At 44.8% G+C, this 21179-nt stretch overlaps 1 protein-coding gene across 1 annotated transcript in view; it reads left to right on the plus strand.

Annotated features, from left to right (window-relative positions):
• The window catches only part of LOC123991024 (utrophin-like), a 172398-nt gene that overhangs the window by 41868 nt on the left and 109351 nt on the right, over positions 1-21179 (plus strand). The window contains 2 exon segments of the mRNA XM_046292145.1: positions 7871-8043; positions 14292-14448. Coding sequence (XP_046148101.1) covers positions 7871-8043; positions 14292-14448 — 330 coding nt within the window.

The raw sequence follows: 21179 nt of genomic DNA on the forward strand, positions 1-21179 counted from the left end.
CTGGCTAGTGGTGGCTATTTAACAGTCTGATGGCCTTGTGATAGAAGCTGTTTTTCAGTCTCTCGGGTCCAGCTTTGATGCACCTGTACTGACCTCACCTTCGGGGTGAACAGCAGGGTGAACAGGCCGTGGCTCGGGTGGTTGATATCCTTAATGATCTTTTTGGCCTTCCTGTGACATTGGGTGCCGTGGGTGTCCTGGAGATCCGGCTGTGTGCGTGCCCCTGGTGATAAGTTGGGCATACCGCACCACCCTTTGGAGAGCCCTGCGGTTGCGGGTGGTGCAGTTGCCGTACCAGGCGGTGATACAGCCCAACAGGCTCCTCTCAATTGTGCATCTGTAAAAGTTTGTAAGGGTCTTAGGGGCCTAGATGGATTTCTTCAGCCCCCTGAGGTTGAATAAGCACTGTTGCGCCTTCTTCACCACTCTGTCTGTGTGGATGGACCGTTTCAGATTGTCAGTGGTGTGCACGCCGAGGAACTTGAATCTTTTCAGCTTTTTCACTGCGGTCCCGTCGATGTGGTTCTGTCTCGTCATTGTTGGTAATCAGGCCTACTACTGTTGTGTCATCTGCAAACTTAATGATTGAGTTGGAAGCATGCGTGGCGAACACACTTCCTTGTTGGGCCCCGGTGTTGAGGATCGACGAAGTGAAGGTGTTGTTTCCTACCTGCATCCCCTGGGGGTAGACCTTCAGGATGTCCAGGACCCAGTTTCACAGGGCGGGGTTCAGACCCATGGCCTCGAGCTGTTGAATGCTGAGCTATAGTCAATGAACAGCATTCTTACATGGGTATTCGTCTTGTCCAGAAGGGATAGGGCAAGTGGAATACCTATGTAAGAATGCTGTTCATTGACTGTAGCTAAGCATTCAACACCATAGTAGCCACCACCTAACCACCAAACCACCAAGCCACAACAACACTCCACCATAATCAATAGCTGATTGATTAAATTAGTCAGTCAGCAGCACAGCCATGGAAGCACTGGTCCAAATCAATTTAAATGTCCCTATTGAAAACACCCTGGATGGTTTCAGACGCATCTCGCCGTGGGGGGCATTAGGCTGTCCAGCCACACCGAGACTTGATATTCACGGTTCATTCTTGGGTTGGTTGATTGACCCTTACCACATTGTTAGTGATTTGCTCCATTACCTTCGTCCCTTTTGTCCTTTATAAGGGCCCTCTTGACGTGACCAGGTAGTTCGTCTGCTGTCGATACAAGGATGTCATCTGGCCGCAGAGGAAGAGGGATAGGTATTCAAAGCTGGATGGGGTTTTAGGTACTTTGGGAGAGAGCCTAGTTGGACATTTATTTTCTGTTACATGATGGCTTTTCTTCACATGAATACATCACACAACATTGTTTGGTTAATTGTCAGGGTCCCAAAATGTTGTTTTCTCTGGCTGTGCAATACAGCCTGTTTGAGATATTGAATGTGGAATGTGTTTTCTTAAATGAAGTCCTTCAAATGATGAAATGTCATTTGACTCAAGCATACTGGTAATTGTAAATCGCACAATTTTCTAATTAAGAGTATAAATATCCTGTTTGCATCTGCATGTGCCTGCCTGATTTGAGAAATGTGTCCATGATGCAATCGATGTATCTATTTTCAATGTGCTTAAATGCTACTGCAACACTGACAATGCAGATCCATCTGTCCATCGATCTGTATTGTCAGGGTTCACTATCTATCCATCCATCCATCCATCCATCCATCATTCCATCCATCCTTCTACCTTCTATCCATTCTTATTCAATTGTAGCTCTGTGAAGGAAGACAGAGGAGGGTGTGTGTGAGCTAGTTTGGAGTGGTGCCCTTGGAGACCTTTCTATGCTGGTGTCCTTTCCTGTATTGATTGCTGTGCAAAGTGTAACTTCCTCTAACGCTTAGGTGGCGCTGTGTGCTCTCCAACACCTCTTATTTGGACCCCTGGAGAAACATTTCTAAGAGTAGTGTAGTTGAGGACACACACACTCTCACACGCACACACACACACAGATCTCTCATCTACCAAACAGGACGCTGTCCCTCTAACAGGAAGTGTTGCGTTGGCGATAACCCCGGGCACAGGAAGTGACCTCGTCGACGTGGCCTGTGGAGAGGCTGGGTGGGAACGAGTGTTGAATGCATGATTCCTCTGTCTGAAAGGTGGCCTATGATATTGTGGTAGTGAAAGAGTTCCTTAACTGCCTTCGCACTGAATACAGTACAGTTTGTTTTTGAGGTCCTCAGCTGTTTGTGTGTGTGTCTGCATCAGAGACATTAGAAGGTGAGGAATTAAGAAAGAGAGGGAATGACGAGAGTAAGAGAGAGAGACAAAGTTATCTAGGTCAGGAAGAAAGAGTCTGCCAGACAGCAAAAAGGTCAAAAGTGAGAAATAATGCCATGCAAAACAGACATGATACACATTAGAGAGGTAGGTGACCAAAGTAAGAATATCACATTACTGTCTTTACGCTGTAAACTTTGTCAGGTTAATCTGTGCATACAGAAGAACCTAACTCAATGATAGAACAATGTGAATACTACTGTTTGTTGTGACATACAGTAATGGATGCTCTCCCAGTCTGAAGAGAGAACACTATACACTCCTATACACCCAACCCACACATTTGAAACATTGTTCTTTTTCTCAACTTAAGTTCATCTTACATCTGGGAGGGGGTCTGTACGTCCTGTTGTGTGTCCTCTGAATACCTTGTTAAGTGAAGATACATGCATTTTTTTAAAGCTTCTGGCAGTTTTTCAACATCGAATTGAAACACGTACACATACATGTGTACACATACATGTTATTCAATCATTGCACCCACTCTGATCGCGCGCGCCAATGAACGTCTGCGTAGCCAGGCGCTAAAATAGAACTTGATTCTATTTGTGATGCTTTTTGCACTGCAAGTCTCCCCTCTCCCATCTCCTCACTGGGTTTTAGGAGCATATATCCAAGGTGGGTGATTGAAAGATGAACTGAGGTCCACACTCCAGTTCAGCTGGTAATGCACCTTAAAGTTGGTTGCCAACCGCCATATAAAGTCCAGAGAAGAAGAAGAATGCTGAAGGAGGGGAGATTACTAGAATCAAACTCTGTTTATCATTTTATTTGTGGATTAATTGTCTGAGTAAAGGACCTTGTGCTTTTCAGGTAAAATAACAACCCAATGTTTTTATCCCAGGACAAATTAGCTAGAAAAGCAAGGAAGCAAGCTAGCTAAATTGCCATAAATGTTTCATGCTTTTCGACCAGTCACCATATTAATGTGGTTGGTTCAGAGTTCGTTTTGATATTTCAAAACGATTTCGCAGGCGTGCGATCAGTCTGGTCAGCATGTTACTCTCACAGGGTGAGACAAACTCAGCTTCCTCCCGTTCTCTCCTCCTTTACATTCTCTTCCTCTCTCCTCCCTCACACATACAGGATAAGACAGCAGTGTATTTCTCTCTTCCTCTCTCTCTCTCCCTCTCTGCTGTTGATAGATACCACCTAGGTCATTGTACGTCATTGATATTGATTTAGGTTCGATCCCATCAGAGGGCAAAAGCTAATTTACAGAGGCCAGGTGTGTATGCGTGTGTGTGTGTACGCTAACATACGCTAACATCCCATTGAAGTTCCTCAGCCCTCCGTTCCTCTATGATCCAGCCAGGGAATAACAGGCAGGTGTGCCTCAGTCCTTTAAACCACACAGTATGGCCTCCCGCTCCCTTTCATTGTCTCTCTTTTCTCACTCTTTGTCTCTCTTCTCACTCTTTCTTTTCTATGTCTTTCTCTCGCTCTTTCTCTCTGTTTTTGTTTCTCTATCAGCTATTTCAGTTTTGCCCTCTTTCTTAATTTCTCTTTTTCTCTCCCAGTCTGAGGGTTAATTACCTCTGTAATGGCCCTAATCCCTCTTAGCTGTAGTAATGTTTAGTAACTTTTACCTCATATTCCTTTGTGTGACCGTGTGTGGATGTGTGTGTCCTTGGTTTGCCCTGTGTCTATGTTTATTCCTCTGTGAGTGTGTTTTTATTTTCTTGTCACTTACAGACATGGTGTGCATCGAACTCCAGGGAATCAACAGTTGTTGAATTTGTCTCGCTCGCATGTCGGACTTGCTCATTTCCCGTTGGTTAATCAACTTGGACTTGCTTCTCAAAAACACACACAGCACAACTTCATTTCTGCATACATAGTGCCTCATCAGAAGTGCCGTTACAGGGTAAAAATGCATAGCAACATTTTTATTAGGTAAAGCACACTTCATAGTTTTCTTATGAATATTCTGCACTGTATCATTCTTATTTCTTTCTCCCATTGGTGGCCAATCTGTTTGTGAGATGCACACAATATGTCTGTCCTGCTGTTGACTCTGCCTTTGTATGTAGGCGTACCCACACAGAGGCAAATAGACTTAACGTATCTGTATTGGTTGTAGTTTCAAAGCTAAAACCCCCAAACCTCCTCAAAGGCCGATTAACCCCCAGCCCCTTCTATTCTCTTTTTCCTTCTCTCCATTCACACGAGAGCCACATGTTTTCACCATCCCTGACTCAGACAGGTAGAACGTTCTGCTAGTAAAGTGCTGCATTACTTGGCCCTCTGCCACCTCTTTTCTTTCTCTCCCTTCTTTCTCTCTTTTCACAACACTCTCCATTTTCCACTTCCTCTTCCCCCTCTCTCCCTTGGTTAGGGCATTTATCTTCCTAACTTTCTGTCCACTCGTCACCTCTGCCACCTCTGTCCCCCACTCTCTTTCTGTGCCAGTAGAGGCCTCGGGAAGTGGGTGGGTGCTGAGTTAGTTTAGCGAACGGAGCAAGACCTGAAAAGAGGGAGAGGGAAGAGGAGGAGGTGTAGGAAGGGAGGATGCTGATTACAATAATAAACTGCTGCTGGAAAGAGCCGAGCCACTGGCCGGAGTGAGGAAGAGAAAGAGACCCGGAGAGGAAGAGAGGGATAAAAAAAAAAGAAACGTTGAGGAAGAAAAATAGTTGGTACTCTACTCAAAAGTTCCTCAAAGCAGTGTGAAAGAGGAAGAGAGAAGAGGAATAACAACTGCTCCTATTACCACTCTGCAAGGAGATCTGCAGCGGACAGGAACTTCTCTGCAGAGCTCCATGACATAGAGACCAGCTTGCCAGACTCTCTCTCCGGGATCGTGATTCTGATCAAGGGCTTCAATCATTGGACACGTGGCCTGGGGCTCCAGAGAGGAGAAGGAGACATTCTTTCACTAACTGGCCCTGCCTTGGCTGTGAATAGAAGGGTGTGAGAGGGAGTCCAGGCTGTGGCAGGGGGCTAGTAGTAGGGCTAAGACTGCATGCCCATGTCTCTCTCTGTGAGAGTGTGTCTGATGTGTGTTTGTGTTTCCTCTGCAGTGTGTTAGCATTACCTTAGTAAGAGAGGAATTAGAGGTCGGCAGACCATGTGCCTCTTTGTGTTGCCTCCTGTCACCTGAGTGTGTTTGTGTGTGTGTGTGCAAGGATAGTGTGTTTTTTATCTGAGTAATTGAGAACAAACACTCGTCCCTACCACGGGTTGGAGTGTAAACCTCTTCCTTAGTGACCGGAGAAGCAGTGGAAGAAGGGAGAGAAAAAGGGAAGGAATAAGAGGAAAAGCTTGAACATTTCTTCAGATTCTCAATCTTTCCACCTCAGTCTACAAACCTCTCGACAGGACTTGGATAGTTCCCTCCAGTCTCCAGACCTCTACCCTGACCCCTGGAATTCTATCCCAGCTCAAGGACTTCTTCCCTAGCCTACAGACCACCTCAGACAGCCTGTCACCTCCTACATCCTACCCAGCCTCAGCCCAGCTCTCAGGACATCTAACCCCAGGCTAGAGGCATGACAGCAGGATAGCTACGGCTCCCTTCTTAGCCTGTGTTCCATCGAGGAGGATGCTTCTATCATCTAGCCGAGCAGGGCGAACACACACACTGACACACACATGGCGACTAGGGGTATATGAAGTGTGTATGTCGCCGGGTTGGATAGCCCGAATTTGTGTTTTGAGCTCTAGATTTAATTGTATTTGTATTTTGAGAACTGTTTTTGACCATATTTTGAATGGATTTGATTGCGGTTCAAGAATTGACCTTGACCCTGTTCTGAAAGCTGGGTTTGACCGTAACCACTGGAGGACTACCCTAACCCCAGCGACCCTCCTGTGCCTTTTGTCCTCTGTGACCTCAGAGACGATGTAGAAGTGAGGGTGAGGGGGAGGAGACTCATCCTAGAGCCGAAGATGATTGGCTTGAACTTCACCTTGCAAGAGCTCCTCAGGAAATTTGAAGAGGTAGAATTGAGATGTTTGACACCTTATTTGAGCTCCTATTGGGACAAACTGATCGGAAAGGTTGTTTCTTTTTGATGCCATAGATGAAAGCCCAGCCTCATACTAATTCACTGTAGCCTCTGTAGTCAAACACTCCCCCTCTCTCTCTCCCTCCCTCTCTCCCCTCTGTCTGTGTAGTATAAAGTGGGGCAATCTAAGTGAGTCTGAGGTTTATGAAGTACGTGGAGTTATTATTGAACTCATTAAAGCTTTTGTCACGGTAGCGACATTATTAGAACGTGGAGGGGTACAGCTAGTCGGCAGCAGAACACATGGGGAGACTGAGATTCCTTCAAGTGCTCTGGTCTCAAATATCTGGAACGCTGTAAGTGCTTTATTTTTTGACTTGCTAGAGGTTTTGCCACTTCTGTCCAGTATTTGTTCACCAAAGCTGCTAGTTGATGTCCAACAGTTCTTTTAGTTTATTTTGTGTGTGTGCTTGTGTTCACGTGTGTGTTTGTCAGTCAGCCATTCTGATAGGTAGGAAACATGCTTTTCTCTCTCTTCATATTTCATCCCTCTCTCAAAGTAGCCATTAATGGTGGCAGCACTCAATGACCAGACTATTTGATGCCACAAAGATGTTTGAGTATGCATGTGCATGTGTCACCTTTGCCACCACTCAATGAGAAGGCTATTTCATTGTGTGCGTGTGCGTGTGTGTGCGTGTGTGTGTGTGATCCAAGCATCACCTCGGAAGAACATTGTTAGAGGAAAATCACTTTGGGAATGAGCTGGAACACATCCAACCGACTCACCGGCACAATGCCTCTCTCTTTCTTTCTCTCTCGCTCTTTCTCACACTCACTCTGAATTATTTCTCGTTATGACCTTTAGTCATTTGATTTGTGGTGGGGAGAAAATTTACCGTAATGGCGAGAGATTCATTGTAGGGCCATTCACCTCTATCCCTTGTGAAAATAACTGACTTCCTCCTTACACTAGGCTAGGTGAGAATAGTCTGCCGCTGTTCCAATGAACTTGTTTATTTTCGAACGGTTCCTGGAGAGCTACCCTCCTGTAGGTTTTCACTCCAACCCTGTTCCTGGAGAGCTACCCTCCTGTAGGTTTTCACTCCAACCCCAGTTGTAAATAACCTGATTCAGTTTATCAACCAGCTAATTAGTAGAGTATTAGTATTAGTATGGAAACCCACAATGCTTGGTTAGGGTGTGGAGGGGGTTTCGAATGAATTGGTTCTCTATTGCGAGGCAGAGGAGTTTGGAAAGCGTTTATTTTCCAAGAGTCCTGAGTAGGTAGAGTACATTTGAAAGATTTTTAAACTGCTCTGCCCTCTTTGCTTTTCTAGCAGTCCCTCCACACTCGCATGACCAGCTAGTACACTCATACGACTCTCTCTCCATCATTCTCTCTCTCCTTCACCCCTCTCCATTCCCACCGTTTTAAAGCTAATAGAAAATGACAAGCAGAGTATTTTGTTGGTTTGATTTTGACTATTCAATTATATGTGTGAAGCTCTGTACTTTATGTAACACTGTAATGATAACACAGACTTGTTTAAACTCAAACCTCTCTCTGTTTCTCTGTAGGATATCCAGGCAGAGATCGATGCCCATAATGATATCTATAAGAGTGTGGACGGGAATAAGCCCAAGGTGGTCAAGTCCCTGGGGACGTCTGAGGAGGCAGTGTTTCTGCAGCACCGACTGGACGACATGAACCAGCGCTGGAGCGACCTCAAGACCAAATCTGCAAACATACGGTCAGTCCCATAATACTAAACAACACATCTTTGCTAACATAATACGGTCATTACTGTACTATACTGATAACATATGGTCAGTACTGTACAGACCTGGGTTGAAATACTATTTCTCAATTGCTTTTACATACATTTCGTGGTAAGTGTTCAGATGTTTTTGTTTTGTTGAAAAGACAAGTAGTGGAATATTGTAATATATTTGTAAATAGGGTATTTATAGGAAATTATAAAAATATGTATTTCAAATACTAGCAGTAGAAGTAGTTGATTCGGGCCACATTATTTTAAAATACTCCAATACACAGAAAATAAGTATTTAACACTAGAACCGCTATAGGGGGAAAACCTGCCAAAAAACAAACAAACGTCCCGCTCCTTCCCTGACTTTTCCTAAATATTTGTATTTTACATTGCTCAGTTGTCAGAATCTTTTAATCACAAACAGAAAAGTATTTAATGCCTGTTTAACAGTTTTCTCCACACCTATTCCTACCTTAACTGGCCAAGACAAATGCGCTGTAGGACGTTGGTAACCAGCCAGGCACTGTTTCTCTCCTCACTGAATGAATGATGGAAATGGTTCAATAGGCGATAGAAACTGAAATTGTGCACGTTACAATTTAATTTGGCTGATTTTCCTTCACTCTGCGCTCCGACTCATCCCAAACCATCTCAATTTGGTTGAGGTCAGGTGATTGTGGAGGCCAGGTCATCTGATACAGCACTCCATCACTCTCCATTTTGGTCCTTTTTGCCCTTACACAGCCTGGAGGTGTGTTGGGTCATTGTCCTGTTGAAAAACAAATGATAGTCCCACTAAGCCCAAACCAGATGGGATGGCGTATTGCTGCAGAATGCTATGGTATCCATGCTGGTTAAGTGTGCCTTGAATTCTAAATAAATCACAGACAGTGTCACCAGCAAAGCACTCCCACACCAATACACCTCCTCCTCCATGCTTTACCGTGGGAACCACACAATGCGGAGATCATCTGTTCACCCGCACAAGGTCTCACAATGACACGGCGGTTGGAACCAAAAATATCCAATTCTATTGTTCATCGCTCGTGTTTCTTGGCCCAAGTAAGTCTCTTCTTCTTATTGGTGTTTTTTAGTAGTGGTTTCTTTGCAGCAATTCGACCATGAAGGACTGATCTCCTCCGAACAGTTGATGTTGAGATGTGTCTATCACTTGAACTCTGTGAAGCATTTATTTGGGCTGCAATTTCTGAGGCTGGTAACTAATGAACTTATCCTCTGCAGCAGAGGTAACTCTGTGTCTTCCATTCCTGTGGTGGTTGTCATGAGAGCCCGTTTCATCATAGCGCTTAATGGTTTTTGAGACTGCGCATGAAGAAATGTTCAAAGTTCTTGAAATTGTCCTTATTGTCTGACCTTCATTTGTTAACTTCTTGCGTCGAGCAATCCGGTATCCGGGAGCGTAATCATAGCCTCAAGCTCATTACCATAATGCAACATTAACCTCTTGAAACTCTGGGGGCTGTATTTCATTTTTGGATGAAAAACGTTCCCGTTTTAAACAAGATATTTTTTCACGAAAAGATGCTCGACTGTGCATATAATTGACACCTTTGGAATGAAAACACTCTGACGTTTCCAAAACAGCAAAGATATTGTCTGTGAGTGCCACAGAACTAATGCTACAGGCGAAACCAAGATAAAATTTCATACAGGAAGTGAGCCAGATTTTGGAGGCGCTGTGTTCCAATGTCTCCTTATATGGCTGTGAATGCGCAAGGAATGAGCCTACACTTTCTGTCATTTACCCAAGTTGTTTGCAGCATTGTGACGTATTTGTAGGCATATCATTGGAAAATTGACCATAAGAGACTACATTTACCAGGTGTCCGCTCGGTGTCCTCCGTCGAAACTATTGCGTAATCTCCAGGTGCGTGGATTTTTCCATTTTGAACAGAGGAGAAACCAAACTGCCATCTCTGATTTATCATCGAATAGATTTGTGAAAAACACCTTGAGGATTGATTCTAAACAATGTTTAGAGTTAATTTATTTCATTTCATTTGCGATTTTCATGAATAGTTAACGTTGCGTTATGGTAATGAGCTTGAGGCTATAATTACGCTCCCGGATACGGGATTGCTCGTCGCAACAGGTTAACTATTCATGAAAATCGCAAATGAAATGAAATAAATACATTGGCTCACAAGCTTAGCCTTTGTTAACAACACTGTCATCTCAGATTTTCAAAAAATGCTTTTCAACCATAGCTACACAAGCATTTGTGTAAGAGTATTGATAGCTAGCATAGCATTGAGCCTAGCATTCAGCAGGCAACATTTTCACAAAAACAAGAAAAGCATTCAAATAAAATTATTTACCTTTGAAGAACTTTGGATGTTTTCAATGAGGAGACTCTCATAGCAAATGTTCAGTTTTTCCCAAAATATTATTTGTGTAGGAGAAATCGCTCCGTTTTGTTCATCACGTTTGGCTAAGAAAAACCCCCGAAAATTCAGTCATTACAACGGCAAACTTTTTTCCAAATTAACTCCATAATATCGACAGAAACATGGCAAATGTTGTTTAGAATCAATCCTCAAGGTGTTTTTCACATATCTATTCGATGATAAATCATTTGTGGCAGTTTGGTTTCTCCTCTGAACCAACTGGAAAAATGCACGCAGCTGGAGATTACGCAATAATTTTGACGGAGGACACCAAGCGGGCACCTGGTAAATGTAGTCTCTTATGGTCAATCTTCCAATGATATGCCTACAAATACGTCACAATGCTGCAGACACCTTGGAGAAACAACAGAAAGTGTAGGCTCATTCCTGGCGCATTCACAGCCATATAAGGAGACATTGGAACACAGCGCATTCAAAATCTGGGGCACTTCCTGTATGAAATTTCATCTTGGTTTCGCCTGTAGCATTAGTTATGTGGCACTCACAGACAATATCTTTGCAGTTTTGGAAACGTCAGAGTGTTTTCTTTCCAAAGCTGTCAATAGTCGAGCATCTTTTCATGACAAAATATCTTGTTTAAAACGGGAACGTTTTTTTTATCCAAAAATGAAAAGAGCGCCCACTATATCGAAGAAGTTAAAGTGATGATTGACTATTATATGGACTTGGTCTTTTACCAAATAGGGCTATCTTCTGTATACCACCCCTACCTTGTCACAACACAACTGAAATGCATTATGATGAAAAAAAAATCCACAAATGACCTTTTAACCTCTTGCGCCGAGCCATCCCGGATCCGGTATCGTGACTACAGCCTCAAGCTCATTACCATAACGCAACGTTAACGATTTCTAAAAATCGCAAATGAAATGAAATAAATATGCCTGCTCTCAAGCTTAGCCTTTTCTTAACAACACTGTCGTCTCAGATTTTCAAAATATGCTTTTGAACCATAGAAAATCAATCATTTGTGTAAGAGTGTTGATGGCTAGCTTAGCATTTAGTGTAGCATTTAGCACGCAACATATTCACAATAACCAGCAAAGGAATCAAATAAAAATAATTTACCTTTGAAGATGTTTCAATGAGGAGACTCTCAGTTACATAGCAGATGTCCAGTTTTTCCTGAAAGATTCTTTGTGTAGGACAAATCGCTCCGTTTTGTTACTACGCATTTGGCTACTGAAACTAACCAAAAATTCAGTCACCTAAACGTCAAACTTTTTTCCGAATTAACTCCATAATATCGACCGAACATGGCAAACGTTGTTTGAATCAATCCTCAAGGTGTTTTGTCAAATATCTCTTCATTGATATGCCGTTCATGGAAGCATGGTTTTTCTCAGAATCCCATGGAAAAATACCAGCAGCTGAGATTTGCGCACCAATTGCCACGCAGGACACCGTGCGGACACTTGGCAAATGTAGTCTATTAGGGTCAATCTTCCAATGATATGCCTGCAAATACGTCACAATGCTCCAGACCCCTTGGGGAAACGATAGAAAGGGTAGGCTCATTCCTGTCGCATTCACAGCCATATAAGGAGATAATGAAAAACGTAGCCTCAGAAATCCTGTTCATTTCCTGGTTGCAGAAACATCTTGGTTTTGCTCGAAGCTTTTGTTCTTGGGCACTCACAGTGAAAATCTTTGCAGTTCTGGAAACGTCAGAGTGTTTTCTTTCCAAAGCTATCAATTCCATGCATAGTCGAGCATCTTTTCGTGACAAAATATTGCGCTTAAAACGGGCACGTCTTTTTATCAAAAAATGATATACTGCCCCTAGAGTCTTAAGAGGTTTTATGAAGGCACACATGTTAATTGAAATGCATTCCAGGTGACTACCTCATGAAGCTGGTTGAGAGAATGCCAAGAGTGTGCAAAGCGGTCATCAAGGCAAAGGGTGGCTATTTGAAGAATCTCACATATAAAATCTATTTTGATTTGTTAAACACTTTTTTTGGTTTTGATGTCTTCACTATTATGCTACAATGTAAAAATAAAGAAAATTAAAGAAAACCCTTGAATGAGTAGGTGTTTCATAACCATGCTGACTTGTTCATAACCATGCTGACTTGTTTGTTGATTAAACCATTCAATAAACTGTAACTGGAGCATGTATGCTTTATTTGCCTCTGTTGAGAGTTATAACCATTATGGTGTCACAGAACTCTTCAGGACCTGAACAGTGGAGGAGCGACCACAACCTTGGCATAAATAAAAAGAGAGATGGAGAGAGTGGAAGATCTACCGAGAGTGAAAGAGAGATGGAGGGAGAGTGTGAAGGTGGCAGGGGCAAGGTGGAGATGTTGATAGGAGCAAAGTTTGTGAAGGGGAAGAGAAGGTGTGGTGAGCGAAGGAGAAAAGTCATATGTGGGGAACAGTGAAGGTAGGTTACAATGTACTGGAAAACATTAGATCAAGAGGTAGATGCAGAGTGAGGGTGAAATATGTTATGAGAGGAGAAGGTAGGAGCAGGTGAAGATCAACACTTCACAGCCTGACAGCCCCAACTACTACTACTAGGGGGCAAAAGAGACACAGATGGAGTGAAATAAGACAGAAACACTGCAAAGTTCCATAAAGATAACAGCATATTCATAAGAGCACTAGTATTCCCTATAAACCATGTAACTCTGTGTATCTCCATAGGATGGAGGCAAAGCTGAGCTGTCAGCAGGTTGTGCGTGTGCGTGTGTGTGTGTGTGTGTGTGTGTGTGTGTGTGTGTGTGTGTGTGTGTGTGTGTGTGTGTGTGTGTGTGTGTGTGTGTGTGTGTGTGTGTGTGTGTGTGTGTGTGTGTGTGTGCGTGTGCGTGTGCGTGTGCGTGTGTGTGTGTGTGCGTGTGTGTGTGCTGTGTTCGTGCATTCAGTGTGCCTGTGCATGCAAGCGCATGGGTGTGTGTGCCGCAATGTGTGTACTATTTAGAGCACATTATGTCTTAATTACTGTACATAATAATAATGAGTAGCTGCTATGAAACGTTGCTGCTGTACATAATGGTCAGGTGCATTACGGTGAGTGGAGGATGTCAAAACAAAACATTTAAGAACACACACATTAAATAATAATACACATTATGCTGTATATCCACACACGTTGATGCACACAATGCACCAACCCACATACACTCCAAGTATAAGTGGTTTTTGCTGCCCTCCAGAGAGAGTAGATTTCCCCTCTAATGCTCACTTGTCTCCAGGTCTTAGTGCTTCAAGATGCTGGACAAGAGATATCCAGCAAATGTGCTACTTTGAAATGCGGCCAACTGTAATGGGTGACACACCAATCCACCCCAACCTCACCAGTCTAGCCATGGCCTAACCATGTTATTCTGTTGTAGTATCCACTAGGACTTGTATGGCTGGTTTCACATTCTGCTTATATGGAGACACGAAACGTAGAGGCCTTGATGTTTGTGTGTTGCCCTGAGAGTCACACCATGTAAAGACTTAAAAAATGGGACCCGGTGCGTCTCTACTTGCTCACTCAGCATTAAGGAAATAGATTGGGGGTATGGCCAGGCGATAGACTAGAGTCCTGTCCAGGGGGTATTCTTGTGCCTCAGGCTACAGAACCCAGGAGATAGGAGACTCCTGCTTCTCTGAGTCGTTCCGGCACACACTAGGCAATCTAAGACCTGTGCAACTTACTTTTTACATGGAGATGGACCTGACCATGTCATAACATTCTTGTAACCATGTTTCGACCAGGTTATAACCGTATTGTGAACATATTTTACCTGGGTTGTAACTGTGTTTTAACCATATTTTAACCACGTTATGGCCATTTGTTTCCAGGGCTCACCTGGAGGCGAGTGCAGAGCGTTGGAGTCGTCTTCAGAGCCTGCTGGAGGAGCTGTGGAGGTGGATCTGTCTGAAGGAGAAGGAACTGGCCAAACAGATGCCCATAGGAGGAGATGTCCCCACCCTGCTGCAGCAGCACAACCACTGCAAGGTCAGTACCGTAACACAACTTTTACACAGTCATTACCATGCCTGCTTCCAGGAATTGTGTACAGATCCTTGCGACATGGGGCTATGCATCATCATGCTGAAACATGAGGTGATGGCGGCGGATGAATGGCACTACAATGGGCCTCAGGATCTCATCACGGTATCTCTGTGCATTTAAATTGCCATCAATAAAATGAAATTGTGTTCGTTGTCCGTAGCTCATGCCTTCCCATACCATAACCCCACCGCCACCATGGGGCACTCTGTTCACAACGTTGACATCAGCAAACCGCTTGCCCACATGACGTCCTGCCAACTTCTCTAAAATGACGTTAGAGGTAGAGAAATGGTAGAGAAATGGTCGAGAAATCAACATTAAATTATCTGGCAGCAGCTCTGATGAACATTCCTGAAGTCACCATGCCAATTGCACGCTCCCTCAAAACTTGAGACATCTGTAACATTGTGTTGTGTGACAAAACTGTACATTTTAAAGTAGCCTTTTATTGTCCCTAGCACAATGCTTATTGATATGCCACACATGTCATAAGAATGATTATCTTGGCAAAGGAGAAAATCTCATTAACAGGGATGTAAGCAAAGTTGTACTCAAAATACGAGAGAAGAAAGCTTTTAGTGCATATGGAACATTTCTGGGATCTTTTATTTCAGCTCATGAAACATGGGACCAACACTTTACATGTTGCTTTTATATTTTGGTGTACGATACATACAGTAAATATATGGGTATATGGAAATTGGAGGTCTGAATGGAGGCTTATGAAGATACAGGGAAATGTAAGGAAGCTAAGCCACTCCCATGAATAAAGAGGAAGATATAGGAGGGCTGGAGTAGAGTGGAAAGGAGAGGGGAGAAAAGGATGATGAAACGACGGTCGGAGAAATCAAGCAGACAGACAGAGCGATGGAGAAGAAGTGAGAGAGGAGTGCGAGAGAAGGATGATGTTAATGGAGAGACAGGCGTAGAAGCAGAGGAGGAGGTGGCGAGATTGAGATGAAGAGCTCAGGAGGGAGTAAAGAGACATTTTCTGAATCCCTCAGAGAGAACGATAGAACCGTTGCATTTTTATTGGGGCACATCAATCCGTACATCACCAAGTCAACAACATAATTTCTCCTCTGTTTTTTATGAATACAGCTAGTTGTTTACAGTGCATATAGATGAATGTAAACAAATGAAAGGGCGGAAAAGGAAGACATTTTGTTATTCCGGGGCTGGGTGTTGCCCGACAGTGCTCTTTTCCTCCTCCAGATTGTGTCTGTGTTTTTGTCTGCTGATAATAGCTTTTATTAATCACACATTCAATTATCCAATAAAAGCCCTGTGTAAGCGTCTCACTGATTAAACTCATCAATCAGCTTTATTAAATTAACCGATTTTAGAGCGGGAGAGAGAGGCGTAGGGGGAGAGAGGGGGACGAGAAGAGAGCACTTGTGGCCTTTTTTTAATCACTCTACTTTTATCTCCCTGCAACAGTTGTCATTTTCTTCTCAGTGTGGGCAGAAGCTACAACAATATGTTGTATGTAAGTATATAATTAAAACTGAGTGAAGTATATCATTAAAAGGAGTGATTAGGAGTGTGTGTCTGCTATTTACTGGCTTTGAAGGGATTTAATTAACTCACTGTTTCTGGAGGCTTAAGTTTCGAGTGTTGTTGTCCTCATTTTGCTAATATTACTGTCAGTTGAGAGGCTAAACCAAGCTAACATTTTTACACAGCCTATGTTAAACTATGGAAGCCAAAGTTGAAGCTAATATAATCTGTATAGCTACGCTAAAATGGTTTAATCACACTGTCTGTTTGATTGATTAGCACCATTTGTACCTGGGTGGGCAGGTTGTAAAGTAAAATGAAATTAAACTGCTGCGTTGCCACAACCTTATCTCTCTCAGAGGGAGAAAGAGAGAGCGATTGAGAGAGATAGAGAGAAAGAACCAGAGAGAGAGTGAAACAGAGAGAGCAGAGAGAGACTTTCTGACTTTGAACTTCTGTGAATAATTACCTATCATTGATGACTTAACTTTTAATTTGTTTATCCTTATTTAACTTTAGAAACCTCGAGTGTTGAGGGATTCCTATGAATCTGAATTGAGCCTGGTGAACTTTAAAGTCCTTTATTGTGTTGGTTGGCTTTCAGTTTGTTTACTTAGCAAAGCCAAGTCTCGAATGTCATGTCTTACTGGGTTGTAGGGGAGCTTTCTGACTTTTGAGGGGCCAGGGCCAGAGCTAGAGAAGTACCCTTCGTTTGGATGAAACTGCCTTGAAGATGTCTCTTATTTATTTTAGTGCCCAGAGCCTCTGTAGGAAGCAGTTTACATTGTAGGTGTGCCGTCCAGCATGAATGAAAAACTACACTCAGTGGCCAGTATATTAGATACACCACCCCATTCACAAAGCTGGTTTGCTCCTTTTTTCCCTTTTTTTAAAACTAGGCAAGTCAGTTAAGAACAAATTCTTATTTGCAATGACGGCCTACACCGGCCAAACCCGTATGCCACTGGGCCAATTGTGCGCCAGCCTATGGGACTCCCAATCACAGCCGGTTGTGATACAGCCTGGATTTGAACCAGGGTGTCTGTAGTGACGCCTCTACCACTGAGATGCAGTGCCTTAGACTGCTGTCCCACGGGAGCTCATACAGCCAGCAAGTCATGTGGCCATGGCTTGCTATGTAAAGCAGGCAGACAGGCATCAAGGCATTCAGTTACTGCTTGATTGAACATTAGAACGGACAGTTCTGTGGGGAAAACAGCTCGTTGTTGAGAGGTAGAAGGAGAATGGCAAGAATCGTGCAAGCTAACAGGCGGGCCACAAACAAACAAAATAACAGCACAGTACAACAGTGGTGTGCAGAACGGCATCTCAGAATGCACACCTCATCAGTCTGTCATGCAGGTGAAAGAGGACCCAAAAGCGACTTGGCGAAAACAGAGTCTTTAATCCAGTAAAGTAAATACAAACAAAAAACACAACTTTCACTCGAAATGACGAGGACAAACTGGAGACTCGATCTTGAACAGCAGGTGAACAGCAGGTTGCCTCGGGAAGGCACTTGAACCAGACAGACTCAGACACCTGCTCACCACGCAGCATCTGAGGAAAACACGACACGACAGGGCGATACACAAACACAGCACGGTGAATTCTAGACAAGGAACCGACAGGACAGGAACGGAACACAAAGGAAGAAATAGGGACTCTAATCAGGGGAAAGGATCGGGAACAGGTGTGGGAAGACTAAATGATTGATTAGGGGAATAGGAACAGCTGGGAGCAGGAACGGAACGATAGAGAGAAGAGAGAGCGAGAGAGTGAGAGAGGGAGGGGGAGAGAGAGGGATAGAAAGAGGGAAAGAACCTAATAAGACCAGCAGAGGGAAACGAATAGAATGGGAAGCACAGGGACAAGACAAGATAATAAATGACAAAACATGACAGTACCCCCCACTCACCGAGCGCCTCCTGGCGCACTCGAGAGGAATCCTGGCGGCAACGGAGGAAATCATCAATGAGTGAACGGTCCAGCACGTCCCGAGACGGAACCCAACTCCTCTCCTCAGGACCGTAACCCTCCCAATCCACTAAGTATTGGTGACCCCGTCCCGAGAACGCATGTCCATGATCTTATGTACCTTGTAAATAGGTGCGCTCTCGACAAGGACGGGAGGGGGGAGGGAAGACGAACGGGGGTGCGAAGAAAGGGCTTAACACAGGAGACATGGAAGACAGGATGGACGCGACGAAGATGTCGCGGAAGAAGCAGTCGCACAGCGACAGGATTGACGACCTGGGAGACACGGAACGGACCAATGAACCGCGGAGTCAACTTACGAGAAGCTGTCGTAAGAGGAAGGTTGCGAGTGGAAAGCCACACTCTCTGGCCGCAACAATACCTTGGACTCTTAATCCTGCGTTTATTGGCGGCTCTCACAGTCTGTGCCCTGTAACGGCAAAGTGCAGACCTCACCCTCCTCCAGGTGCGCTCACAACGTTGGACAAACGCTTGAGCGGAGGGAACGCTGGACTCGGCAAGCTGGGATGAGAACAGAGGAGGCTGGTAACCCAGACTACTCTGAAACGGAGATAACCCGGTAGCAGACGAAGGAAGCGAATTGTGAGCGTATTCTGCCCAGGGAGCTGTTCTGCCCAAGACGCAGGGTTTCTGAAAGAAAGGCTGCGTAGTATGCGACCAATCGTCTGATTGGCCCTCTCTGCTTGACCGTTAGACTGGGGATGAAACCCGGAAGAGAGACTGACGGACGCACCAATCAAACGACAGAACTCCCTCCAAAACTGTGACGTGAATTGCGGGCCTCTGTCTGAAACGGCGTCTAACGGGAGGCCATGAATTCTGAATACATTCTCGATAATGATTTGTGCCGTCTCCTTAGTGGAAGGAAGTTTAGCGAGGGAATGAAATGTGCCGCCTTAGAGAACCTATCGACAACCGTAAGAATCACAGTCTTCCCCGCAGACAAAGGCAGACCGGTAATGAAGTCTAGGGCGATGTGAGACCATGGTCGAGAAGGAATGGGAGCGGTCTGAGACGACCGGCAGGAGGAGAGTTACCCGACTTAGTCTGCGCGCAGTCCGAACAAGCAGCCACGAAACGGCGCGTGTCACGCTCCTGAGTCGGCCACCAAAAGCGCTGGCGAATAGACGCAAGAGTGCCTCGAACACCGGGATGACCAGCTAACTTGGCAGAGTGAGCCCACTGAAGAACAGCCAGACAGTGGAAACAGGAACGAAAAGGAGGTTACTAGGACAAGCGCGCGGCGACGCAGTGTGCGTGAGTGCTTGCTTAACCTGTCTTTCAATTCCCCAGACTGTTAACCCGACAACACGCCCATAAGGAAGAATCCCCTCGGGATCAGTAGAAGCCACAGAAGAACTAAACAGACGGGATAAGGCATCAGGCTTGGTGTTCTTGCTACCCGGACGGTAAGAAATCACAAACTCAAACGAGCGAAAAACAACGCCCAACGAGCTTGACGGGCATTAAGTCGTTTGGCAGAACGGATGTACTCAAGGTTCTTATGGTCTGTCCAAACGACAAAGGAACGGTCGCCCCCTCCAACCACTGTCGCCATTCGCCTAGGGCTAAGCGGATGGCGAGCAGTTCACGGTTACCCACATCATAGTTGCGCTCAGATGGCGACAGGCGATGAGAAAAATAAGCGCAAGGATGAACCTTATCGTCAGACTGGAAGCGCTGGGATAGAATGGCTCCCACGCCTACCTCTGAAGCGTCAACCTCGACAATGAATTGTCTAGTGACGTCAGGAGTAACGAGGATAGGAGCGGACGTAAAACGTTCTTTTAGAAGATCAAAAGCTCCCTGGGCGGAACCGGACCACTTAAAACACGTCTTGACAGAAGTAAGAGCTGTGAGAGGGGCATCAACTTGACCGAAATTACGAATGAAACGCCGATAGAAATTAGCGAAACCTAAAAAGCGCTGCAACTCGACACGTGACCTTGGAACGGGCCAATCACTGACAGCTTGGACCTTAGCGGAATCCATCTGAATGCCTTCAGCGGAAATAACGGAACCGAGAAAAGTAACGGAGGAGACATGAAAAGAGCACTTCTCAGCCTTTACGTAGAGACAATTCTCTAAAAGGCGCTGTAGAACACGTCGAACGTGCTGAACATGAATCTCGAGTGACGGAGAAAAAATCAGGATATCGTCAAGATAGACAAAAACAAAGATGTTCAGCATGTCTCTCAGAACATCATTAACTAATGCCTGAAAAACAGCTGGCGCATTGGCGAGACCAAACGGCAGAACCCGGTACTCAAAATGCCCTAACGGAGTGTTAAACGCCGTTTTCCACTCGTCCCCCTCTCTGATGCGCACGAGATGGTAAGCGTTACGAAGGTCCAACTTAGTAAAGCACCTGGCTCCCTGCAGAATCTCGAAGGCTGATGACATAAGGGAAGCGGATAACGATTCTTAACCGTTATGTCATTCAGCCCTCGATAATCCACGCAGGGGCGCAGAGTACCGTCCTTCTTCTTAACAAAAGAACCCCGCCCCGGCCGGAGAGGAAGAAGGCACTATGGTACCGGCGTCAAGAGAAACAGACAAATAATCCTCGAGAGCCTTACGTTCGGGAGCCGACAGAGAGTATAGTCTACCCCGAGGAGGAGTGGTCCCCGGAAGGAGATCAATACTACAATCATACGACCGGTGAGGAGGAAGGGAGTTGGCTCGGGACCGACTGAAGACCGTGCGCAGATCATGATATTCCTCCGGCACTCCTGTCAAATCGCCAGGTTCCTCCTGAGAAGTAGGGACAGAAGAAACGGGAGGGATGGCAGACATTAAACACTTCACATGACAAGAAACGTTCCAGGATAGGATAGAATTACTAGACCAATTAATAGAAGGATTATGACATACTAGCCAGGGATGACCCAAAACAACAGGTGTAAACGGTGAACGAAAAATCAAAAAGAAATAGTCTCACTGTGGTTACCAGATACTGTGAGGGTTAAAGGTAGTGTCTCAAATCTGATACTGGGAAGATGACTACCATCTAAGGCGAACATGGGCGTAGGCTTCTCTAACTCTCTGAAAGGAATGTCATGTTTCCGAACCCATGCTTCGTCCATGAAACAACCCTCAGCCCCAGAGTCTATCAAGGCACTACATGTAGCACCCGAACCGGTCCAGCGTAGATGGACCGACAAAGTAGTACAGGA

The sequence above is a fragment of the Oncorhynchus gorbuscha genome, linkage group LG12 (assembly GCF_021184085.1).
Source record: "Oncorhynchus gorbuscha isolate QuinsamMale2020 ecotype Even-year linkage group LG12, OgorEven_v1.0, whole genome shotgun sequence".
NCBI lineage: Eukaryota > Metazoa > Chordata > Actinopteri > Salmoniformes > Salmonidae > Oncorhynchus > Oncorhynchus gorbuscha.